This window comes from Pipistrellus kuhlii, unplaced genomic scaffold, assembly GCF_014108245.1.
Source record: "Pipistrellus kuhlii isolate mPipKuh1 unplaced genomic scaffold, mPipKuh1.p scaffold_m20_p_9, whole genome shotgun sequence".
NCBI classification, from domain to species: Eukaryota; Metazoa; Chordata; class Mammalia; order Chiroptera; family Vespertilionidae; genus Pipistrellus; species Pipistrellus kuhlii.
In genome coordinates, this window is record NW_023425595.1 from 55499536 (window position 1) to 55526641 (window position 27106).

The 27106-nt window shown below is 35.8% G+C and overlaps 1 protein-coding gene across 1 annotated transcript in view; it reads left to right on the forward strand.

Moving 5' to 3' along the window:
• DYNC2H1 (dynein cytoplasmic 2 heavy chain 1) overlaps window positions 1-27106 on the forward strand; it is a 246906-nt gene that overhangs the window by 68445 nt on the left and 151355 nt on the right. Inside the window, 11 exon segments of the mRNA XM_036426957.2 lie at window positions 433-640; window positions 3341-3470; window positions 5851-6006; window positions 7503-7762; window positions 8552-8798; window positions 10301-10452; window positions 12598-12742; window positions 16105-16207; window positions 17395-17562; window positions 24117-24247; window positions 25358-25606. Coding sequence (XP_036282850.2) covers window positions 433-640; window positions 3341-3470; window positions 5851-6006; window positions 7503-7762; window positions 8552-8798; window positions 10301-10452; window positions 12598-12742; window positions 16105-16207; window positions 17395-17562; window positions 24117-24247; window positions 25358-25606 — 1949 coding nt within the window.

The following is a 27106-nucleotide window of genomic DNA, read 5'->3' on the forward strand; positions in this document are numbered from 1 at the left end:
ACATAAAAAATTTCAACTTGTTCTATGTTTTGTTCTGTATATTTAACTTCAGTACTATAAAGTAATACTTATGGAAATCACTTCTAAAGAGTAAGAGAATTACTGGGGTCTGTGACGTTAGCTAGATGTGGGTGCCTCTTCTTCTTGACTCAGATACCCGAGAACTTGGAAGGGGAAACTTGCTCCAACATTGCTGGTCATGGCAGAGGAGGTTGCTTCCCGCTTTTCTCAAACAAGTCTACTATCATTAGAGATTTGTCCCTTTTGTGTTGCAGTTTAATTTTTAAATTGTGGTAAAGTATACATAACATAAAAATTTATCTATTAACCAAAAAAAAAAAAAAAGAGTAAGAGAATTATTTATTCCTTCTTTTTAATTATTATCATTGCATATATTTTTATTCGATCTTTACTTTTATGGTTTGAAAATAGATGTCAGCTCATGGATAATCTGTGATGGCGATATTGATCCTGAATGGATAGAATCTCTGAATTCGGTTCTGGATGACAATCGACTACTCACTATGCCCAGCGGGGAAAGGATTCAGTTTGGCCCAAATGTTAACTTTGTATTTGAAACTCATGATTTAAGTTGTGCCTCACCAGCCACAATATCTAGAATGGGAATGATCTTTCTTAGGTAAACCATAAAAGCAACTGCATATATTATATTAGAATGTTCTTTAATTATTACTTTGGTTTCATAGCTAAGTGAATTATGTATTTTATAAATAATGTATAATTTTCTTATTTTTTAATAACTTTTTTGTTTGCTAAGTTTTAATTCATTCAGTTACTGCTTTACTGCAATTCAATTATTTCAGCAATGTTGTCCTATCACAATTTCTAAATAATTATTTTTGTTTGCTTAAGTGAAACAGAAACTATTTAATTTGTTTTCTTGTTTTTTCTATTACCGTTACTGAAACTTGAAATAAAATCCTCACTGGAGGATGTGTTCACTGGTTCTAGCAGAGAGGAGAAAGAAAGAGAGCGAAACACATTGATTGATTGCCTTCTGTATGTATGTGCCCACTGGGATTCAAGCCCACAACCTTTTGGTGTACAGGACAATGCTCCAACTAACTGAGCCACCTGGTCAGGGCAGAGGCTAATATTATAAAGCTTAGTGTTAGTATTTTAATAATAGAATCTCAGATTTATAGAATTTTAAGATTAATCCAAGTTCAAATGATCTTATGGTCCAACCTTTAATTTTACAAATTGGAAATCTCTTTATATCTGAAAGAGGCTTAAAGAACAAAAATGAATAGTAAACTAATTTTAGATATGTACATGTCAGAACAGGGACATTTGAGCCAATTTTAGCTCCTGAAATGAGTAATTAGAATGTTCTCTTTTACTTTATGAATTTGTTTAGAATTTGATGTTTATCAGTCTATATAAAGTGCTCTACTGTTTTTAGGACCATTTAAAGTGACTTTATGTGTTGCATGACATGATACTGTTATTTCTTTGGTTTAAATTTATTGTTTCCAAAATTATTTCATTACTTACTTCTTTGAAACATTTATATTAAACTTGTAATAAACTCTAACATTTTGGGACTTTATTAAAAATATAACATTGTGCCCTATCCAGTTTGGCTCAGTGGATAGAGCCTCGGCCTGTGGACTGAATGGTCCCAGGTTTGATTCCGGTCAGGGGCATGTGCCTTGGTTGTGGACATGTCCCTAGTGGGGAGTGCAGGAGGCAGCTGATCGATGTTTCTCTCTTATGGATGTTTCTGGCTCTCTCTCCCTCTCTTTTCCTCTCTGTAAAAAATCAATAAAATATATTTTAAAAATATATAATGTAACATTGGGTTTATAGCTTTAGTAGCAATAGTTCACACAATTTATCTTGCTTCTTTCATGTATTCTTAAAATTTTATGAAGAAATATAAGATAAAATGAAAACTTATAATTAAATTAAAAAATATCTATTGAATGTATAATTGCCACAAAGTTAGTCATTTTAGGAGAGACAAAGCAGGAAAGGATTAAAACTTGCACTTAAAGAGAACTACTTTTTATGGAACATATGTTCAAGTAGAGAAAATAAATAAGACAATTATAATACAAGATAGCATATAAGCAAAATAAATGGTGAGTAAAATGCCATGGATATTGCTGTAGAAGTTTGAAAACTGTTGGTGAACCAGATATTGCTTTTAGAGGCTTAATAAGTATATGTGTTTTCATGTAAAATATGAATACATATTGTTTAATTAGCTCATACCTAAGTTTCATTTATTTCTTCAGTAGATATTTATTGAACACTTGCTATAGAATAAACCAAGAGGACCTTTTAATAGTGAAAGAGACTACAACTGAAGCTAATACAAAATAATTTAAACTATATTTGAAAAATAAAATGAAAAAAATAGTGAAAAAGAATGCTATTAGTTATACTGGAGCAATGAGTATAAACTAGGATTGTTCAGGAGAAACCTGGAAGGCAGTTGCCTAAGGCATTAGGGAGATGTCATTAATGACAATGTCTTTATTTTGAAGGACTTTGGAGTCTTGTTTATAGGTTTTGAGATGACTTAATATAACTGAAATATTTACCTTTGCTCTTTCCATTTTTCTTTTCCTTATTAGACGGGATAGAAATTCAAGTTGCTATGAAACAGTATTACAAGATAGGAAAAATAATGCACTGGTGGGCCCTTGTCAATTCTAAATTTATTAATCTCTGAGTTGTTTTTAGTATAATTATAATTATGTAATGTATTATTTTGAATAACATGTCAATATAATATTTAATATCAGTCATGCATGTTAGTCATATAATTAAGTGCCTTGCTACAAGAATTATACTGTAGAAAGAGTTTTTTAATAATGCCATGGAAATTTAGGCAGTTGATATTTTTGGATTAGAGAAAAAGAACAGGTATTTTTGAAGATCTGTGTTAAGATGCTGAGATAGATTTCCAGGAACTTTTATGTGCACTTGAATCACTCAGGGATTTTGTTAAAGTGAATATTTTGCTTTAGGGGGTCTGGGATGGGATTTGGGATTCTGTATTTCCAATAAGCAGACCGCACTTTTAGTAGGATGGGTTTAGTCTACTTTTTTGCTATGTTGCAGAAAATATAATTATAATTCTTTAATTTATATTTATAGTAATACAGATGAAATTTATTTGCTTTAGTAATGAAAATGATACCTTCATGTATGGGAATATGGAGAAGTAACTTAACATATGCCCATGAAATCAACATGTAGCAGATACATGAATAGTGTTTAGTTTATTGGACCAGAAATTTATTTTGAAAATAAATTGACAATTTCTTCTTAAGTAATTTCTTATGTGTTTGTTCATCTGTTTTAGTGATGAAGAAACCGATATTAATTCGCTAATAAAATCTTGGTTGAGGAATCAGCCTCCTAAACATAGGCATAACCTTGAAACCTGGATTGGAGATTACTTTGAAAAAGCTTTACAGTGGGTTCTAAAGCAGGTAAGTTAACTATACTATTTCACCTAAGTTTGATGAGATGTATAATGATTAAGATATAGTTGCCTTTTAGTAGAGCTCTGTCAGAATATGGGGTTGGAGTAACAGGTAAGTGTTTTCATTGCTGTCCTATATGTCTTGGCATAATGCTTTATTATGTTTAGTCTTAAAATACTTTAATTCTCCCATCTACAATATCTTGAACTGCTTACCTAAAAATCTTGACTACAGTGTAATGGAATATCTCTCTAATTTTATTTGTTTTATTTTTTAAAAATATATTTTTATTGATTTCAGAGAGGAAGGGAGAGGGAGAGATAAAAACCTCAATGATAGAGAATCACTGATGGGCTACCTCCTGCATGTCTCCTACTGGGTATCGAGCCTGCAATTTGGGCATGTGCCCTGACTAGGAATTGTATCATGACCTCCTGGTGAGGTGCATGACCATCAGGGGCAGACACTCTGACTTGTAGGTTAGCTTGCTGTTGGGTTCTGGCTGACTGGAACTGCACGAGACAGGCTGATCATGCCCTGGAGCCCTTCTGAGGTCCCTCCTTGGCCAGCCGGCCTCCATCAGCCCCGATTGACCCTGATTGCTGGCCATGCCGAGGGACCCTTATTCAGTTATAAGAACCTAGAGAATAAGTACCACACCTGTCTTAACTCCTTATTATATCCCAAGAACCAAGTGTGCTAATAAGAGAGTGGTGAGTGAATGAGCACTCATATGCTCAATTAAATACTTGATGCCTGTGTTCCAGCACCTTTTCAGTAGATACGTTATTCATTAATATAAAATATACAGAGCCCATTAAGGCTCTCCAATGCATCTATACTTATATGCTGTTAATGTTAGAATGATAAATATAAATGATACTAGATGGAATATGTAGGAGTTTGTGATTGTAGAAATGATGATAGGATAAGATTATTAAGCCATAGAGTGGACATCAAAGATTCAGTTAGAAATAAACTGGTTTGTTTTGAGATCAGGTCCCTGTTATTGTTTAAAAAAAAAAAAAAATATATATATATATATATATATATATATATATGTATATATATATATATTAATGTGTTGAGGGTTCTTTTTTATTCTATATTTTGTTCACCATGTTCAGATTCTGAGAGATATACCATAATGGATGTTCTATCTAGACAAATACTGATTTTATTTGTAACCAGAGTTTTGCTTTCTTGTGTTAATTTAGAAATTTAGAACATCTTTAAAGAACATATGTGGGTTTTCTCTATCTCGCTTTAAAGCCTAAAATTCTTTGCATGGCCTAAGCAGTGGATTTTGACCCATTTTCCTTTTCCTGCTCATCCTCTCATTTCTCCATTTTTACAAAATATTTATTATTCAGGCAGAACGGTTGTCTAAAAAATGCGAATTGGATCATTTTACACTGTGACTTATGAAGACTAAAGGCAGTGAAAATAAAACTTGCACTCCTTTCCATGGCCTATCCAATTCTGCGCACTTGGGCCCTTGCCTGCCTCTCTAGGTTAAACCACTTTTCCTTTGCTTACGTAGACTTCTTTTAATTCCTTAACTATATCGGTGGTTTACTTTTACATATGTTTCATGGCCAGATCTCACTTTTCAGACGTTAGTATCAATGTCACTCTTCGAGGCCTTGAACCCTCGATCCGACTTACTCAAAACACTGTTCTGCTACACTATAGCTTTTACCACAACTTGTTAACTATTTCCTCTGCTAGACTCAAGTTCTATGATATTGTAAAATACCCTGTTTAGATCACTCTTTAAAAAAATACCTAGCACTGCATACAGTTTCTGTGCATAGTTGGTTCTTAGTAAGCACTTTTGGATGAATGAGAACCCTTTCTTCTCCTAACTCCCGGCAGTTACACAGGGGCCCTAGAGGACCACGGATGAAAATCATCGATGTGACCTCAATTCGAAAGTTTCATTTTATAATTTTGCTAGGGAGAAAGTTCCCAAATGTGTTTTCATTTAAGCCTGCTTTTTACTAGCTCCTTGTCCAGTGCCATCAATCTAGCCCTTGCCTATAGCTTCTTTTTTAATAGTAAGAGTAAATGAGAAACTATTCTTTTTAAACCAATGCTCATTAATTTACCTTTCCTTCATATTTTGTTTAGGAAGTAAAAAAAAAACATATATTTGAGGATTCTAACTATAGTTAGAAATATATAGTTGTGCTTTTTATGATTACTTTTTATTTTCAAAATTTGTATTTTATAACTGATTGAAATCTAAACTTTCTACCATATAAGTTGAAAAGAGGGATACATTTAAAGATGATCCTTAGAAAAGATATGCAAATGCCAATCTGTATGTTCTGAGTTAACTTATTAATTGCCTTTTGTCTGTACTATGTATTTTAAATAACAGAATGACTATGTGGTAGAAACAAGTTTGGTTGGGACTGTGATGAATGGTTTGTCACATCTACATGGATGCAAAGATCATGATCAATTTATTATAAATCTCATAAGGGGACTTGGTGGAAATCTGAACATGAAATCACGACTGGAATTCACCAGAGAGGTAATACAGTTTAAAGCCTATATTCATTGCACATTAAAAAAATTTTTTCATTGACTCTTAACTGCCAAAATTACCTGTAACTATAAGATGCAGAACTTTTGATTTTAAAATTATGCATTCACTAGATTTAATTAAATGCATTATAATGCATTTAAATACGTGTATGTACTTATACATGTATATTTATATTTCTGTTTGTATTTTGTATTTATTATTAAAATTTTAAATAATTATATTCTAGTAGAATAAAATTTGCAGCAAATATTTTTTGTTAGACATTTTGAACTTAGTTAGCTATGTGAATAAATCCAATTACCGTATTTTTTGGACCATAAGACGCACCTGACCATAAGACGCACCAGTTTTTAGAGAAGGGAAATGAAGAAAAAAAGATTCTGAAACAAATAGTGTCCTAAAATATTTTATGTGCATTAAAACCCAACATCACAGTCATAAACACATGTAATCAACCCTGTAAAGTAAATAGCAGCATTTAGAACCATTTTAGAGCCGGGCAAGCACACAGAGACCACACAGAGCCGGGCAAGTAAAAAAACTTTATTTTTAAAGTATATGTGTAGGCTATATTTGGACCATAAGACGCAGGGACATTTTCCCCCCACTTCTGGGGGGAAAAAAGTGCGTCTTATGGTCCGAAAAATACGGTATTTATTTTTAATGTTAGAATAATAAATTTTTAAAATAATTATTTAACCAGAATTGTCTTAATGTTACGATTGCTAAGATGTATTAATCATTATAAATATTTGTTTAAATAAATGTAAATGTATAGTTTGCCTAAGCTGTTTATAAAACTGAATTCTACATATTAAGGGATTCTTTCTATTGGACTATACTGAAATGGTTAAATATATGTTCCTTTGAGTTGACTCCAACATTATGTTTCTTAATTTATGTCATTTTGTTTTTTCTTTGATATCATCATTTATTACTTTCTCTATTGTTTCCCTTTCCATGGTCATTCTGCTGCCAACTATTTCTCATTGTTACTACTCAATACCATAAAATATATTCATTTAGACAGATATTCTCTTGCCTAATCTCAGAATAAAGATGTTGAAAAGTACCATTAGGAGCTAACTCCGCTTTATATCTTGGAAAAGAACAGTTTTTAAAGTGAGAAAGAAGAATAACAGGTAGAGAACAATGAACAATGGTTGTAACATTGGGATTGAACATGGTGGACATGAAGGGTATAGGATTCCTACATTGTGTAATTTATAATTTAGTGCTCATAAGAACTCAATTAAAAATTGAATACATTTATACCTTGGTGTATATGTAAACTAGTGACATTTATTTGCTTAAATGATCATTTAGGGAATAATATTTGAGATAAAATGTTACTTTAATGATAAGAGATCTTAAGTAGGTTTATAATATGTGAAATTTTTCTAATGAAGATGTTTCTTTTTAGGGCATTTACTTTTAAGAATTAAAATTTCACATACTCTGTTACAACTTTTCCTCTTAAGGTTTTTACTTGGGCACGAGAATCTCCTCCAGATGTGCACAAACCAATGGATACCTACTATGACCCTAGTCAAGGACGATTAGCATCATATGTGCCGAAGAAGCCGGAAAATTTGACTGCTGATGATTTCAGCAATATCCAAACACTTCCAGTCATTCAGACTCCTGACATGCAACGAGGTCTAGATTACTTCAAACCTTGGTTAAGTTCTGACACTAAACAGCCATTTATTCTTGTGGGACCAGAAGGATGTGGCAAAGGGTAAGAGCAAAATATGTTGATAGAGGTGCATATTGTGAATTTATGCTTCTTTCCTCTTTTAAAATGATTTAATAGCTTTACTTATTTTTTTGGTTAAACTAGCACTTCTGTTTTCACAAAGGACTCTTTCATAATAACTTGACTATGGAGAAGAATATGTTTTTCTTTTCTGCCAGGTTATGTATTTTCTAATGGAAAGAGAATAATCTAGAAGATACTTATAAAAGAATCTGTCCAAAAAATCACAACAAAAAATAAGTACCTTAGATATACTCACAAATTAACATTTGCTTTATTTTATAAAAAGTGAATTTTGACATTAGATCTTTATTTGAAAATAGCTTTTAATTCAGTGGAATTCGGTCTATTTTTAGTGTCTATAATTTCTGGACATAAAAGAGACAACGATTATTAGTCTCACATTTTTAGTAGTAATTAAAAATTTTATAAAGTCATAGTAATTTTTCCTAACTTGGAGATCTTAATATCTTAAAATATTTACTTCACCTTTGGGGAAACAGTTGGTATCTTTTATATATACTTTATGAAATGAAGTTATTTCTGAAAACTTTGTTGTTGAAAGAGTCCCAGGATTGCCTTCAAATATGAATATATTTTTTTCCAGTCTAAAAATTAGAAAGTTACCATATCCATTTTACCACTTCTCCTTACGCATGATCAGACATATTTTAGAGAGTGAAATATTTATAAAAGAGAAATTTTATATTGGATATAAAAAGTATTTTATGGATTGTATTTTTAAAGCCAAATGTCGTACATCTTTCACAGCATGCTGCTGAGGTATGCCTTTTCCCAACTCCGGTCCACTCAGATTGCTACAGTGCACTGTAGTGCACAAACTACGTCTCGCCATCTCCTGCAGAAACTGAGCCAGACTTGCATGGTTATCAGTACTAATACCGGTCGAGTATACAGACCCAAAGACTGTGAAAGACTTGTTTTGTACTTAAAAGATATCAACCTACCCAAACTTGATAAATGGGGCACCAGTACTTTGGTGGCTTTTCTGCAACAGGTGAGCTTTATCACTTGAAGTGTTTTGATATAATTAGAAACCAATTTAGTTTCATTAATGTTTTTTACTTTATTTTTGTTGTTGATACTATTATAGATATCCCCATTTCCCCCCACCTTTGCCCATGTTCACCCAGCCCCTGCCTTTCCTCTTTCTAGAAAAAAATTCTGCTTTCTTCCTTAGAGTCAGGTTTTTTGTTTGTTTGTTTGTTTTTTAAATATATTTTATTGCTCTTTTACAGAGAGGAAGAGAGAGGGATAGAGAGTTAGAAACATCCATGTGAGAGAATCATCCATCAGCTGCCTCTTGCACGCCCCCTACTGGGGATGTGCCCGCAACCAAGGTACATGCCCTTGACTGGAATCAAACCTGGGACCTTTCAGTCCGCAGACGGATGCTCTACCACTGAGCCAAACCGGTTTCGGCTTAGAGTCAGTTTTATCTGTGTCATGGAAATTAAACTCTTGAGGCATCTCAGTCTTGTTCCAGCTTTCTTTGGTCTTCCTCCATTTAGCAGTTATAATGCATCGAGTTGATATATGACAAGAAGTGTAAAAGCAACCTTTACTCTATGCCTATTACATATCCCTCATTCCTAAAAGGAGGAAAGCAGAAGCTGAGGGTGGTGCTGGAGTTGGGGAAGTTTTCCGTTTTTTTAGGTTTGCATTCTCAGAGCATTAACTTCCTCAGGCATGCCCCTTCTGGCTGCTTTAGTTCTTTAGTTCCCTCTTTGCCTGTGTAAGTATTGGAGACCATACATTCCCAGTCAATGTGGAAGATTTTATTCCTTTATCTGATTTATATCACATTAGAATCCCTAAATTCTAAATTAAAACCTATTATGCTTATATATCTTCAAGTTTACCTTTACTACGTTACTGCAAAAAGAATAAAATACTTATAGAACAAAAAATTATTTCCTTATATTTTAAAAAAAATAATTGTTGGTGGATTTATACTGTCATCTGGATTTTAATGTTTATTGGAGAGAAAGCATTTTAAAATGATAGTAATTCAGTTAATAGTCATTGAACACAGTCTTTTTTTCTCTTTTTTAAAATTTTATTTTATTGTTTAAAGTATTACATATAATACTATATATGTCTCCTTTTTTTCTCCATCGACTTCACTCCAACCAACCTTCTTCAACCCTCCACTCCCCCCTACCCCTGACACATGACCTCACTCCCCTAGTGTCTGTGTCTATTGGTTATGCTTATATGCATGCATAAAGTCCGTTGGTCGATTTCTTATCCCCAATCTCCACCCCTCCCTTGCCTTCCCATTGAAGTTTGACAGTTTGAACACAGTCTTGAATAGTATTATCTTTCAATGATATAATAATTTAAAGTATAAGAATTTAAAGTATATTTTAATTTTTAATTCTTGAGATAGGTAGAGGATGATTACATTTGGAAATAATTGAATTTTATGCAAATATATATTATGATTAGAAAATCTTAAGCATTAAACTTTTATTTTTAAAAATTGCTTTCAAATAGGTATTGACATATCAAGGATTTTATGATGAAAATTTGGAATGGGTTGGTTTAGAAAATATTCAAATTGTGGCTTCTATGTCAGCTGGAGGAAGACTGGGAAGACATAAGCTTACTACCAGATTTACTTCTATTGTTCGTCTTTGTGCTATAGAGTATGTATCTTAGTGTTTTAAATTTTTTTTTTTAACTTGGGGAGATATATTTGCATTTTATTAATGATATCATTAATGATGTTTCTTCAAAATGTAGCATATACAAATAGTCGAAACTTAAGCTCCTGCCCTTTTCAAACTATAGGCAGTAATTTAGGATAAAGGCTTTTTTAATTAACACTTCTTATATATTAGAAATAAAATAGAACTGTTTTGTCTTTTCTTTGTTCTAAAATAACAATATCAGGAATCAAAATGGTAGATTTTAGATTTAAATGCTTATGATTTTATAAAACAAAAACACTATTAAATTTTATAAATATAACTAAATAGATTATTTATTTAAAATACTAGAGGCTGGTTGCATGAATTCGTGCATGGGTGGGGGCCCTCTGCCTGGCTGTCGATTGGGGTCAATTGGGGCCATCTTGCTGGGGGGGAAGGACCTCAAGGTTGGCTGATCAGAGGAAGTGACCACAAGAGGTTGGCTGTGGCAGTGCACTGACCACCAAGGGACAGCTCCTGCATTGAGTTTCTGCCCCCTAGTGGTCAGTGTGCATTATAGTGATCTGTCGACTGGTCAGTCAGTTGCTTAGGCTTTTATATATATATACTAGAGGCCTGGTGGACAAAATTCGTGCTTGGGTGGGGGGGGGGGGGCTTAGCCCAGCCTGTACCCTCTCCAATCCAGGATCCTTATTGCAATCTGGGATGGCTGATTCCTAACTGCTCCCCTGCCTGCCTGATTGCCCCTAACCACTTCTGCCTGCCGGCCTGATGTCCCTAACTGCTCCCCACTGCTGTTCTGATCACCCCCTAACTGCTCTCCTCTGCCTGCCTGATTGCCCCTAACTGCCTCTGCCTTGGCCCCTGCCACTGTGGCTTTGTCTAGAAGGACATCTGGAAGATGTCCAGTCTAATTTAGCACAGTACCCTTTTATTAGTATAAGTATACTAGAGGCCAAGTGCATGAAATATGTGCACTCGTAGGGTCCATAGCAGCTGCCAGCTGTGGCTGGATACTCCTCACTCCCCCTGGCGATCTGCTGCTGCTGGCTGAGGCCTCCCTTCTCCCGGCCAACTGCCGCCAGCCAGGGCCTTTCTACCTTCCCCCAGCTTCCTGCTGCCGCTGTCTGGGGCCTCCTGTGGCCACTGTCTGGGGCCTACCTCCCTTCCCCCTGCCATTCCCTCCCCCTGGTCAAACTCTTGGATGAACTCCTGTTTGAGGGGATAACTTTCATACTCGATTTTATTACATAGGATATTTTTATTTATTTCAGAGAGGAAGAGACAGGGAAAGATAGATAGAAACATCAATGATGAGAATTCATTGATTGACTGCCTCCTGCATTCCCCCTACTGGGAATTGAGCTTGCAATCTGGGCATATTCCCTTGACCAGAATTCACTCAAGAACCTTCAATCTGCAGGCTGATGCTCTCTCTGCTGAGCCAAACCAGCTAGGGGCATAAACAGATAATTTAAATCTGAAGAAAGTAAAGTTAGGTTATTTTTGTGACTCATAGCATTACTCTAATACATCCACCCGTCTCCATGGTCCATAACTGTTACAGGAATTTGCAATTTTATGCTTATGGCACTATATTCTTTAATATATTTGCCTTATGAAATCTAGGTTTTATGTTTTCATGCTAATTGTAACTATATATTAACATTCTCCTTTCAGAAATGTTATAGCCACTGATTAAACTGTATTGAGATAGATTTTAGTTTGGGAGAGTTGGATTTTATTTGTTGTATTAGTTCTTCTTTTAGTTCTGAGGTGGATTACTGCTCTATGTACAGGCTCTGCATAACTCAAAGTGCCTTATCGTAGGGAGAATTTTCCTTTTAGCCTTTTTTAAAGATCAGTGATTTTTTAGTCAATTATATTTGTTAAATAATCTTGTTGTAATCTTCTATTAGGACCCTCAGTATTTTACAACAAATAATTAGGGATCTAATTTGGTTGGAGAATAGGGACTTTGAGCTTGGCCTTAGCCCCTGAGTACATTTTGGAGGCAATTATGTCTCAAAGCAGCATGTTTGAAAACCACTGTTATAAGTAAACATTAAAATAATAATTTAGATTAATAATTTATTTAAACTTCTTTAAAAAAGTATTTATTTTGACTTTCTTTTTCAGTTACCCAGAAAGAGAGCAATTACAGACAATTTATGGGGCATATTTGGAACCAGTTTTACATAAAAATTTGAAGAATCATTCTATTTGGGGTTCTTCATCAAAAATTTATCTCTTAGCAGGATCTATGGTGCAAGTGTATGAACAGGTATATGTTTTTCATGTCTATTTGTATCACTTCAAAGGACTATCTTTTTTTTTTTTTTATCTTTATTGTTCATATTATTATAGATGTTCCTCTCCCCTCCCCCCCCTCCGTTGCTCCCCTCCACCAGGTTCCCACCCCACCCTCTGCCCTTTCCCCACCCATCATTGTCTTCATCTATAGGTGCACAGTTTATGTTCAATCTCTTCAATATCCCCATATCCCCTTTTCCCCGAGAATTGTCAGTTCACTCCCCTTCTATACCTCTGATTCTATTATATTCACCAGTTAATATTGTTCATCAGATTTAAAAAAAAAATTTTTTTGGCTTTTAGATTCACTTGTTGATAGTTACATATTTGTTGTTCATAGTTTTTTATCTTTATTTACTTTCTCTTCCAAAAGAACCCCCTTCAGCAATTCATATAATTCTGGTTTGGTGGTGATGAACTCCGTTAGCTTTTTTTTTATTGGTGAAGCTTTTTATCTGGCCTTCGATTCTGAGGGATAGCTTTGCTGGGTAGATTATTTTTGGCTGTAGGTTCTTACTATTCATCACCTTGAATATTTATTGCCATTCCCGTCTGGCCTGCATGGTTTCTGTTGAGAAATCAGCTGACAATCGTATAGGTGCTCCTTTATAGGTAACTACCTGCTTTGCTTTTGCTGCTTTTAATATTCTCTTTTTGTCTTTTGCTCTTGGAATTTTAATTATGATTTGTCTTGGATTCCTTCTTTGGATTCCTTTTGTTTGGAGTTCTGTGCGCTTCCTGGACTTGTAAGTCTAATTCTTTCACCAGGTGGGGGAAGTTTTCTGTCACTATTTCTTTCAGTATGTTTTTGATATCTTGCTTTCTCTCATCTTTTGGGACCCCCATAATTCTGATGTTGGTTCACTTGAAGTTGTCACAGAGGTTTCTTACATTATCTTCAACTTTCTGGATTTTCTTGCCTTCTTTCTTCTGAGGAGGAGTGTCTTCTAGCTCTTTATGTTCCAAATCTTTGACTTGATTCTTGCGATCTTCCATTCTGTTTTTAGGACTCTGTATAATATTTTTTATTTCAGACAATGTATTCTTTATTTCTTGTTGATCTCTTATTATTTCTAGTTGATCCCTTTTCATATTCTCATAGGTCTCGTTTATTTTATCGGCCTTTTCTAGGAGATTCTTGAAAAACCTTATAAGTGTGGTTTTGAACTCTATATCCAGTCGCTTTTTGTCCTCCATTTCTTTCGTTTGTGATCTATTTCCTTGTCTCGGCATTTTCGCAGCTTTTCTGATGGGGCGGAGTTTCAGGGTGGAGCCTATAGCCTTGGTTTCTGTCAGCCATGCCCTATGCGGCTCCTGAGCCTCAGTATTCCTCAGGGTCCTTCAGTACTCACTGCAAGCACCTCTGAGAGTGAGGTGCCCTCGAGTTTCGCCTGCTACCAAACAGTCTAGTCTCTCCCCCAATAGGCCTGGAACTGGGGTTCAGTTCAGTTGGAGGTGGGATTGGAGGTGGCGTTCAGAGCAGTTTGGAGCCCCTATCTCCTTCCCACCAGGGCAATCCCGCAGCACAGCCAACTGTCCCTTCTCTGCGTGCAATGTGCGCACCTCTGGGGGCTCTGTCTTTCGCAGCTCCCCCGGGGTTCTGCCTTACAGCCCAGCTCCCCCTGTTTGAGCCTGGGTCCCTGGGGTCTGGCCTAGAATTGGGGTTCAGAGCAGTCGTAACTGGGGCTCAGCACAGTACGGGACTTTTATCTCCTTCCTCCTAGGGAACACCAGGCACACAGCCTCCCTCTCCTCTCCGGCTCCATCCTCTCTGCGCACGCCGCGTGTCTCCGTACCTTGGGCTTTTACAGCTCCCCCGCTCTTCCTTCTGGTTTTCTCCTCGCTTCTTGTTGTAGAATTTCCAGTCATTCGACTCTCCTGTAGTTCTGGGTAATGTCCATTTTATATTTTAGTTGTATTTTACTGAAATTGTTGTGTGCGGCTGTGGTTAGGTGTTTACCTGTGCAGCCATCTTGGATCCTCTGGAAGTTCTCCCAAAGGACTATCTTTAATTTTGCTCTATGTTGATGTTTAGATTTTCTCTTCCTGTTGTTTATTAGACCTTTTAACTAGAGTGTAAGCTCTGTGAGGGCAGATGCTCTTTGTACTTTATTCTCTATTGTATTCCCTGGCAGTTTCAAGTAGACACCCAGTAAATACTGACTGAATGAATTAGTGGATGGATGGTTATTCTTCTATTAGCTCAAATTTAGAATATTTCGAATGGAGTTCATCTTTTTTCCCAAACCATATCTTTCTCTTGAGTTCTATTAGTTTCTATCTCCTAGACTTCAAACTCAAGAGTAGTGTTTGATGTTGTTTTGTTTTTTGTTTTCCTTGTTACCTGTGAGGAAATGTCTATAGTATCCTTCTTTGATGGAAGGGGATGATATTTGAAATCAGGTATTAAGAATGGCAGAAGACATTTACTGAGTACAGTCTCTCTATAGTGCTAATCCTAGGGATGCAAAAATGGCTGAGTCTCTATTCTTTTGAGGCTCGCAGTCTAATGAAGAGCCTAGTCATATACATACACTATTAATACAGTGTCCCGAGTGTAACAACAGTATGCACAAGGTACAGAGAAAGTGTAGAGAAGGAATAGATGACTTTGTTGTGTGTGGTAGTTATTAAGGGGAGGTGAAATGTGATGTGAATTTTGAAAAATGAATAGAAATTTGCAGAGTGGCTGGAGATGAAAGTTCTTCCTAGGTAAAGCTAATAGTATGTAAAAGTTATGGAAGTGTTTGTGGAAGTTGCTTTTTATAGAGTTGGAGTACAAGTAGGGAAAGATGAGTTCAAATGCAATAAATTCCTTATATTTAAAAAATTTAATTCAAATGTGCAATGATCAAGGCCAGAATAAGAGCAATGGCTCTGTCCATAGGGAGGAAGGGACAGGCTCTTTACTGGTTATTTATTAGAGAGTGACTTTGATGTGTTAAAAGTTTAGTGGCTTCTTGAACATAAGTTAGCTAGCTCTGTGGTTCCAGCCATTAGAAAATGGGTTTTACCTAGATCTGTGAGTTCCTTGGAATTACAGTCACCATTTCAGAAAGCGTAGGTTTGAATTTCTTTCTTTAGAAGTATTTTTTAGCATTTTATTTTATTTTATTATTTTATTTTTGCTATGGACAACTTTTGGCAGTTTGTTGAAGCCTATGAACAATACTTCTTATGTAATGTTTTAACTTCATAAAATATAATATACGAGATAACTAAGGAAGTCATTTACATTGAAATACAGTCCCATCCACTGGTAGAAACTGGCATTTCTGTGAGTCTAGAGTAAATGAAAAGTAGACAGACGATTTACTGTATTCTCTTTTACAGGTGCGGGCGAAATTTACAGTTGACGATTATAGTCACTATATTTTTACTCCTTGCATTCTTACCCAGTGGGTTCTTGGCTTATTCAGATATGACTTAGAAGGAGGTAAGTTTTGCTTTCATGATTTCAAATCACTTATCTTTCTTAGAATGCCATAGTGTGTGTTTGTGTGTATCTTTATACTATTGTTTGTGATAGTTATGTTAAATAATATTGTAGCTATTTATAGTATTATAAAAACTATAAGTGAAATAATATTGACATATAATTTAAATGAACATTAAAAATAAAATAATATTTTATTATGTTTTCTCATATAAACTATTAATGATTACCATGATTAAAACATGATTTTGGGAGAAATGAAATTATTATTTTTTGTAACCAAATCATGTTTAATATGCTTTTTTGGATTGATATTTTTATTGAACAACTAGAGATAATAGTGCCTAACTTTAAATAATAGAAAAATTTACCAACTCATTAACTCAATAAATTTAAACTTTTTTTTATTTCTTTTTTTTTTTGTCTGCTGCCAAAATTATGGTATGTAGATTTTCACTATCTTATATAATAAATGAGAAAAATGTAAATTGACCATACCTCTGGAGGGGGTATGCAAATTAACCAGACAAAGATGGTGGGTTAATTTGCATACACAGGCACTGGGCGGGGAGCAGAGTGGGAGATTGGGCAGAGAGTGGAGTGGCTTGGGGAACTTGGCTTCCCAAGTGGCCAGATGGAGAGCAGAGAGGGAGAGCTGGCAGCTTGGCTATGGGGCTGAGACAAAGCAGGAAGGGAGCATGGGGAGCACCAGGAATTCTGGGAATAGTAGTTCTGGTGGCAGACAAATCTCCTAGACACCAGAGCAAAGTGAGCCTAGAGCAAGTTACTATTGTGGTAGGGGACGGAAGGAAAGCAAAGGTGAGAGACATAAGTAAAATCAGAGTGTCTAGGAAAAATTAAAGGGGAAGTATCCTAAAACTTCCAGGAAATCTCCACCAATGAAGCAAAGAAAAAAAAGTCTCTATTATTCTGTGAGCAACAAACCAAACTGTTGGGGTCTCAGACTGTTTGCTCATATGATTGCAAAAACAGACAGGAACTCCCAGATTGGAGAGGGCTCTCCTGAGGGCTTTCAGTTGGAGAGGGTGCGGGTCTGGCTGAGGGACATTCCCCCCACCCCCGCACGAATCTTCTTGCATGGGGCCCCTAATTTCTAATAATATGTTGAAACTGACCATTTTAAAGTCATTTTAATTTTATTACAATTAAAATTTTGCCTTTTTTAGGATCATCAAACCATCCATTAGATTATGTATTAGAAATTGTAGCATATGAAGCACGGCGCTTATTTCGTGACAAAATTGTTGGTGCAAAGGAACTTCATTTATTTGACAACATCTTAACATCAGTGTTTCAAGGAGATTGGGGGTCAGATGTATTAGACAATATGGCAGGTAATATAGTTACTGAGTTTATATAAATATACAAACGTTATGAGAACTTCAGTTTACTAATAGCATGGTTGTGTATGTCTAAACAAATAAAATTTCTGATAATTTTTAATCATAGGGGGTTTCTCTGTCATCTTTTGCTAGATGTCAATAATTATATTCCACACAACTATGATAACTATAATTGTTTTTTTGGGGGGAAGAAAGGGTTCTGGCTATAGCATTTTACATTTGCAATTCAAAATTGTATTTCCTGAAAGAGTTTTAGTAAAGAAATTTTTAATAGTTATATATGTATGAAACTTAAAAATTATTATGAAAATCCACATTTGATTACAATGAACTTTAACTTGAAAGTAATAGCCATTCTCATTCCTGTCACTGTTCATAATGTCAGCACAGAACTATTTATTTTTGTTACTAGCTTCACCCATTGTTATGGTAAACAAAGCATAACATCATTTAGTCAAAGCAGCTTTGCGCATTTGCAATTATTACTGCTTAATCACAAATTTGCATTTTGAAAATTGCTTTAGGAATAATGCATGTGATGAAAATCATCATGGTGAAAAGACTTTTGATAAAAAAGGACCATATTATGAAAATATTTCTTAATATAACTACTTTTAAGCTACAAAATGTATTTCTGTTTTATTAGATTGTAAAGCGAGGCTTCAAAAATATTTCTTATAATACATTCTATATAGGGCCTGGGGCAAAGGTAAGGTTTACAGTTTGTATGGAAAATAATACAATAATTAATAAATAATAATATAAGAATAAACTGTATTTCATGTACTCACAACTGTAAATCTACTTGCCCCACTTTGTACATTTCTGGATTCAATATTGGTTCCAGGGTCATGTTACATAAGCCAAAATTATGAAGATGAGAAGGATGTTGAGACTGCTAGGAGTAATTTTCTCAGTACTTCTTGAGTTTTGGAATCAGAAAGTAAGTTCAAGAGTACCTGAAGTAGGCTGAAATGCTGAGCGAAGCCTGGTAGTAGTGCAGAGTTGGCTTGCTTTTTAGTGAAGGTTTATGCCCTTGTGGCCTGTAGTTTCATGGCTTAGTGTGGAAAAGCTTTGGTTCTTAAATGGTGAATTTTTTTCTTAATCTTAACATTTCTTTTTATAAAGAAAGTGGCATAACTTTTGGGAATTAGATGATATCGGTATCTTATTAGGTATCTGAATTCTCTAGAACTTGGTATATTTTGTAGTCTCCTATATAGGACTCAAATAATATTTTTTTCCTCAGTATTTTACCTTTCTTTTTTAAAAACATATTTTTATTGATTTTAGAGAGGAAGGGAGAGGGATAGAGAGATAGAAATATCAATGATGAGAGAGAATCATTGATCAGTTGCATCCTGCATTCCCTCTATTGGGGATCGAGCCTGCAACTCGATCCTTGACTGGACTCAAACGCAGGACTCTTCAGTCCACAGGCCAATGCTCTATTCACTGAGCCAAACCAGCTGGGGCTTAGTAGTTTACTTTTCAAAGAAGTGATATATGTTAGATCTAGGAAAATAAGATTTTCATATAGATGAATACTAATTTGCTAATAAAACTTTAATATTGGCCAAAACTGGCTTGGCTCAGTGGATAGAGCATCAGGCTGCAGACTGAAAGGTTCCAGGTTTGATTCCGGTCAAGGGCATGCACCTTGGTTGCAGGCACATCTCCAGAAGTGGGTGTGCAGGAGGCAGCTGGTCGATGTTTCTCTTTCATCGATGTTTCTAACTCTCTATCCCTCTCTCTTCCTCTCTGTAAAAAATCAATAAAATAAAATTAAAAAAAAACTTTAATATTAGGACTTAGAAATAAATCAGAAAAAACTTGAAATCTGATTGCAGCTGCAGATAAGAAAGTCATTGCTTACAATTGTGACTATTGCTAATGTGTTCAGGTGCCACAAAGATTTGTTCTAGTAGATTGTTAATTGATAATTACAATACAGCATGCATTGTTTTACAATCAGTACAACTTTTCTGAATAATTTGGGATAAATGCTTGATAAGAGGTATCCTATATAATAAAGAGGTAATATGCAAATTGACCATCACTGCAAAACACAAGATGGCCTGCCCCCATGTGGCCAAAAATGGCCATCCCCATGTGGACACAAGATGTCTACCACACATGGCTAGCAGGGGAGGGCCATTTGGGAGGGACCAGGCCTGCAGGGGAGGGCAGTTGGGAAGCACCAGGCCTTCAAGGGAGGACAGTTGGGGGCAACCAGGCTGGCAGGAAAGGGCAGTTAGGGGAGACTAGGCTAGTAGGGGAGAACAGTTAGCATGGCCAGGCTGGTAGGGGAGGGCAATTAGGGGCAATCAGGTCGGCAGGGGAGGGAAGTTGGCAGTAAAATCAAGCTGGAAGGGGAGGGCATTTGGGGTGACCAGGACAGTAGAGGAGGACTTTTGGGAGCTAACTGGCCAGCAGGGGATGGCATTTGGGGATGCGATCAGGCCTGCAGAAGGGCAGGTGGGGTGAGATTAGGCCTGCAGGGGAGGGCTGTTGGGGGTGACCAGGCCAGTAGGGGAGGGCTGTTGTGAGCAAACAGGCTGGCAGGGGAGGGCAGTTGGGAGCAACCAGGCCTACAGGGGAGACAGTTGGGGGCAGTCAGGCTGGCAGGGGAGAGTAGTTGGGAGCAAACAGGTTGGCAGGGGAGCAGTTAGAGTGATCAGGTAGGCAGAGGCAGTTAGGGGCAATTAGGCAGGCAGGTTGAAAGATTAGGGGTGGTCAGTAGGCAGGCATAGGGATTAGGGGCAATCAGGCAGGCAGTTGAGTGATTAGGAGCCAGCAGTCCCAGATTGTGAGAGATATGTCTGTCTTCTGGTAGTCAGACATCCCCCCAAGGTCTCCCCAATTGAAGAGGGTGCAGGATGGGCTGAGGGTACCCGCTTGTGCACAAATTTCATGCACCTGGCCTCTAGTATAATAATAATTTTTTGAGGAAGCTACCATGAAACTTTTAAAACTAATTTTTAATTTGAAATAATTATAGATTCACATACAGTTGTGAGAATTAATACTGAGAGAGTACATGTGTCTTTTACTTGGGTTTCCCCAGTGGTAACATTTGATAAATTGATAGTACAACATCACAGGCAGGATATTGATATTGATGCACTTAGGATACAGTAAATCACCATAAAGATCTGTCATGTTACCCATTTGTAGTTCACCCCATGGAAACTACCAGTTTGTTCTGTCTTTAATATTGCTATTTCAGTAATCTTATTTGCACTTAGGATAATTCTCTGGAGATATCCATAAGCAGATTGTTGCATATTTCAGTACTTTGTTCCTTTTTGTTGCTGAGTAGGTCTTCAGCTGAACTTAAAGTTCTTTAACCATTTTGTTGAAGGACATTTGAGTTAAGTTTTTTGCTATTAGGAAACAAGCTGTAATAAACACATGTACAGGTTTTTGTGTAAACATACAGTTTTGTTTCTCCGGGATAAATGCTCACAAGTACAGTTGTAGGGTTGTATGGTACTTGTATGCTTATGTTTTTAAAACTGCCATGGTGTTCTCTAGTGGCTGTATCATTTTACATTCCCATCAGTGGTATATCAGTGGTAGAATTGCTTTGCCTCATTGCCAGCATTTGTTATTGTCACTTTTAAATTTTAACCGTGGTAATAAGTGTGTGTTCATGTAATTGTGGTTTTTATAGGCATTTTGCTGACAGCTAATTTAGTTGAACATCCTTTCACAGGCTCATTTGCCATCTGTGTATCCTCTTCAGTGAAATGTCTCTTCATGCCTTTTGCCCATTTTCTAATTAGATTGTTTACTTTTTTTATTGCTGAGTTTTGAGAGTTAATTATATATCTAGATACCAGTCCTTTGTCAAATTGTGGTTTGCAGATATTTTCGCTCACTCTATAGCTTGTCTTTTCATCTTCTTAATGGGGGTCCTTTAGAGGTAAAAAGGTTTTCATTTTGTGAACCCCAATGAACTAAATTTTTTTAAAGGATCTTTTGGTGTCGGGTAATAACTGTCTAGTTCTAGTTTCTAAAGATTTCCCCCCTCAAACTTGTATAGTTTTACGTTTTTAAGTCAATGGTCTACTTTGAGTTAATTTTTGTATGAAGAATGAGATTTAGCCCTAGCTGGTTTGGATCAGTGGATAGAGGGATGGCCTTTGGACTGAAGGGTCCCACGTTTGATTCTGGTCAAGGGCACAAGGACATGTACTTCAGTTGCATGCTCCTCCCAGCGTGGGCCCTGGTCAGGGCTCGTGCAGGAGGCAACCAATTGATGTGTTTCTCTCTGTCTTTCCTTCTCTCTTCCCCTCTCTCTAAAAATCACTGGAAAAATTTCCTTTGGTGAGGATTAAAAAAAAGGAATAAGATTTAAGTCAAGGTTTACTTTTTTGCTTATGGATGTCCACTTGTTCCAGCACCATTTGTTTAAAAGGCTAAATTCCTTTCAGACCTTTGTAAAAAATGAGTTGTGTTGATCTAATTCTGGGTTCTCTATTTTATTCCATTGATGTGTATGTATGTCCTTCCACATGTGTGCCAATACCACACTGTCTTGATTACTGTAGCAACATAAGTCTTAAATTGGTTAGACCGATTTCTCCTGCTTTATTCTTTTTCAAAATTGCTTTAGCTAGCCCTGGCTAGTTCAGCTTAGTGGATAGAGCATCATTTGGGATGATGCTCTATCCAGCTGAGCCATCTGGTTAGAGCAAAAGTTGACTATATTAAATGAAGAAGAGGGGAAGGGCATTCCAGACAGGAAACAGAATATGTAAAGTACCCACAGCTTGAGAAGGCTGGAGTATATAGTGGGGCAGAAAGGGAGACAGAAGATTCAAGCAGTCAGTGCACCCAGATTGCAGAAGGCCTTGATTAGCAGAACTGTGTTTGTTTTGGCAGTGGGAATCTCTGTGATATTGGAGTGTGGTGGACCAATCAGATTTTGTTTTGTCTGTGTTATTTTTGTAGTAGTCAGGATATAGTTAAGGGGGCAGAGACCTATGGCATTGATACAAGTTAAGAATGCTACTACCAGAGTCTAGGGGAGAAATGAGGAGGAGTACAAATAGGAGTTTAATTTTAGATGGTGTTTGAATGTTTGCAAGCTTTTTGAGTATCTTCTTAGAATTTACATAAGCTTTATAAATCTATAAAAGTAGGGATAGTATTTGTCTTACTATTTATCGCTAACAAAATACAGTGTTTTTATACAGGTCTGTGGTAAATATTTAGTAATGATTGCATGAATTATATGTCTGTTAAACAATTAGAAATATGGGACTAAACTAAAGCTGGGGAGAGATAGTGAATAGGTTTTGGGTATGTAAATAATTGATAATTTAAGCAACAGAATAGGATTAAATTATTTAAGAGGAATGTTTAGAATTAAAGAATAACAGTCTGAATTAGATCCCAGGGAAGATAAACATATAAGGGATAAATAGAAAACTGAAAAGTTGTGATTTTGGCCCTGCCTGGTTAGCTCAGTGGTTAGAGAGTTGGCTGGCAGACTGGAGGGTCGAGGGTTTGATTCTGTCAAGGACACGTATCTTGGTTGTGGGTTCACTCCCACTCTCAGACAGGGCATATGGGGGAGGCAGCCAGTGGATGTGTCTCTTTCACACGGATGTAACTGTTTCTCCCCTTCCCTGCTCTCCTTTTCAGTCTCTCTAAAAATGGAAAAATATCCTTGGTTGAGGATTAAAAAAAAAGTAGTGATTTTGACTTGATAAGTACATATATAAAAATGGTTCATTAAGAAGCTTCACAAAAAAAAAAAAATGACTGCAAAATTAGGACGGTATTGTTGATCCCAAATAAGAGTTTTAGTTTAGTGGTTTCTGAAGATAGAAGATAATGTAAGAAAAAGAATAATGTAAGGAGTGTGATGGTGAAGGAGAGGAACATGAAGTAGCTTGGGTCTAGGAAAGATTAAGCTGAGGTTGAGTTGGGCATGTGACAAGGAGGATACTTGATGAACAGTTCCAGAGGAATTGGCAGCGGAAACGTTCAATAGAATGGTGAACAGATTTTTCTTGTATGGTAACAGGAACAGTGCTGTAGATAAATTTCCAGGAAATCTGTGGGATTTTTTGTTAAAATTTGGTTAATTTTAAAATTTTATTTTACAAATTAGAGCTATTAGCATTATATGTTCTTTTTCAAGGAGAGTTTTGAGATTATTTTATTGAGAATTTTATGTTTTTATTCTCTAAATTTTATATGGAGATTCTGGAGAAAGAGAAGGAAAATGGGACAGAGTAGAAGGGGATTAATAGGGAAATTTGGGAGGAATTCATTTTGGGGAGTAAGAGAAGAGGGATGCAAAGATAATATAGGGATCCCATCAGTTATTTTTCAGGTAGCAATTAAGTCTTTGTATCTTATCGATCATATTGGTCTTCCAAGGTACACTTTAAAATAGTGTATCTTTGCCTTTTGGTATATGATCTTACTTGAACTAACTAACTTAAAAAGAATTTAATGAGCAATGTACTTTACTGATGCTCCCGTTATAAACAACACGCCTAAAACAATATCTTTTATCTCTACAGATAGTTTCTATGTTACATGGGGAGCCCGACATGATTCAGGAACAAGGGCACTCCCAGGACAGCCGTTGCCTCCACACGGAAAACCACTTGGAATACTAAACTCTGCAGAGCTCAGGGATGTTATTAAAAAGGTATAATATCAATCATGGATTTGACTTTGGTTATTATAGTCAATTTAAAAATATTTATTGAAAGATTTTGGAGTACAAGATTATAAAATATACAAAACTGGTTATTTTGGAAAATGGTTCATTATGGCAGATCTTACTACACGCCCATGTGCTTACACAGATAACATACAAAATTGCTAAGACACATGATGTTGGAAATATAAATAAGGATTTATATTAATTGGTATATCATCCTAGACCAGTGGTGTCAGATTTCAGTGAGCACAAGAACTAGAAAATATACTGATTTCCGGGTCCCATCCCAAAGAGGTATGATTCAGTAGGAGGGGCCCAAAGACTCTGAATTTCTAACAGGCTCGCTCATGATGTTTATGCTGCTGGTTCACTGAACCTTTGAATGGCACTGTCTTAGGCAGTTTTTTTTTTTTTTTTTTTTTTTTTTAAGTTTAATTACAGTAAAGAAGAAATAGCATTACATATGATTGCTTTAAAAATTAATATTTATATTGGAAGTTAGTCCAGATTGTATATCAAGAAAAGTTTTTCATGGTCTGGTGAATTGATTGCTTTGCCTGGAATGGATATTGCAAAGTTGAGAATGTTTAAAGTTAAGTATGGGAGGTCTAGTTGTCCTCTCTCTCTATTTTCACTGTATCACATAGCTCCTGGCAGTGCATCCTTCCTTTGTGCAGTATTTTGACTCATCTCTGAGCAATGAGTAAGAACAAGAGTTCACATAATATTTTTTAGGCACAAAGTTTTTAGAATTTTAGGATTGTTATATCTGGTCTTGCACACTGATTTGTAAGAACTGGTAAATATAAGGTCTTTTGAAGTTTTTATAATTAACCTGATAGCTCACACTGCTTTTTACTAATTATAGCAATTGTGTGAACCCTTGAACTTGTTTGATATATATGTTTTTTCTTAGAAAGTGCCATAAAGCTGGATTATTAAAAAAATAAAATGTAGAGTGTGAGAATATACATAATCACTTAACTCCTTTCTAGAGTGCCTTAAAAGTTAATATCTTAATCTAGATATTAATATTTGTATTATGCAATTGGGACTGATAGTAATTATAAATTTTTCTTTGTGATTTTTTAAAAGGGCCTTATTCATTATGGACGCGATAACCAGAATTTAGATATTTTACTTTTTCAAGAAGTCCTGGATTACATGTCTCGGATAGACAGAGTGCTGAGCTTTCCCGGAGGCTCACTGCTGTTAGCAGGACGCAGTGGTGTGGGCCGGCGGACCATCACATCGTTAGTCAGCCATATGCATGGAGCAGTGCTGTTTTCCCCAAAGATTTCCAGAGGATATGAACTCAAACAGTTCAAAAATGATCTCAAACATGTGAGTTACAATCTTTTGCTTTATTTGATTTTAAATTATAATTAGTTACTATTCTAAAAGCCTTTTTTTAAAAAAATATATTTTATTGATTTTGTACAGAGAGGAAGGGAGAGAAATAGAGAGTTAGAAACATCGATGAGAGAGAGTCATCGACCAGCTGCCTCTTGCACACCCCCTACTGGGGATATGCCCGCAACCAAGGTACATGCCCTTGACCTGAATCGAACCCGGGTCCCTTCAGTCCCCAAGCCATGCTCTATCCATTGAGCCAAACCGGTTTCGGCCTAAAAACCTTTAAAGATCTTTAAGGCTTTGGTAAACAACATAGTTTTTAATTTTGATGATTATTTTCCCATGATTATTAGGAAACCATATTATGGACAGATAGGAAAAAGATTTCCTATTAGGATTTTAAACCCTCAGGTACCCCAGAGTGGAACGTTAGATGGACATGAAAGAAAGAAAAGGAGGAATTTATATGGGACACATGTGGGTACAGCTAAAAATGACCTATCTTTTGTCCGCTTTCATCACTCTTTTCAGCATAGTACTGGAAGTCGTATCCATAGCAATCAGACAAGAAGAAAAAATAAAAGGCATCCAAATTAGAAAGGAGAAAATAAAACTGTCATTATTTGCAGTTTTTTGACATGATATTATACTTAAACCTAAATCTTCTACCAGGAAACTGCTAGACTTAGGTAATGAACTCAGCAAGGTAGCAGGATGCAAAATCAGCATTGACAAATTGATGACATTTTTATACACCAATAATTAACTCTTTGAAAGGGAAACTAAAAAAACAATCCCATTTACCATTGCAACAAAAAAATAAGATGCCTAGGAATAAGCTTAACCAAGGGGGTAAAAAAACTGAACTTGGAAAAACTATAGGACACTGAAAAAAGAAATAGAAGAAGATATAAACAAATGTAAGTGCATACATGTTTATGGATTGGAAGGATTAGCATCATTAAAATGTTCATACTACCCAAAGCACTGTATAGATTCAATGCAATCCCTATTAAAATACCAATAGCATACTTTACAAAACTAGAACAAATACTCCAAAAATTTATATGGAATCATAAAAGACCCCAAATAGCTGTAGCAATCTTGAGAAAGAAGAGCAAAGTTGGAGGGATCACAATATCGGATACCAAACTCTACTCCAACGCGTTTATAACCAAAACAGTCTACTACTTGTATAAGAACAGGCATATAGACCAATGGATCAGATAGGGAATTGAGATCCCAGAAATGGACCTCCACCCCAACACTGCACTCAATGTTTGACAAAGGAGGCAAGAACATACAATAGAATAAAGACAGTCTCTTCAAAATGATGTTGGGAAAACTGGACAGATACATACAAAAAGGATGAAACGAAACCACCAACTTACACTATATACAAGAATAAACTCAAAATGGATAAAGTACTTAATTTATACCATAAAACCCTAAAAATCTTAGAAATAAACACAGGCAGTAAAATTTTAG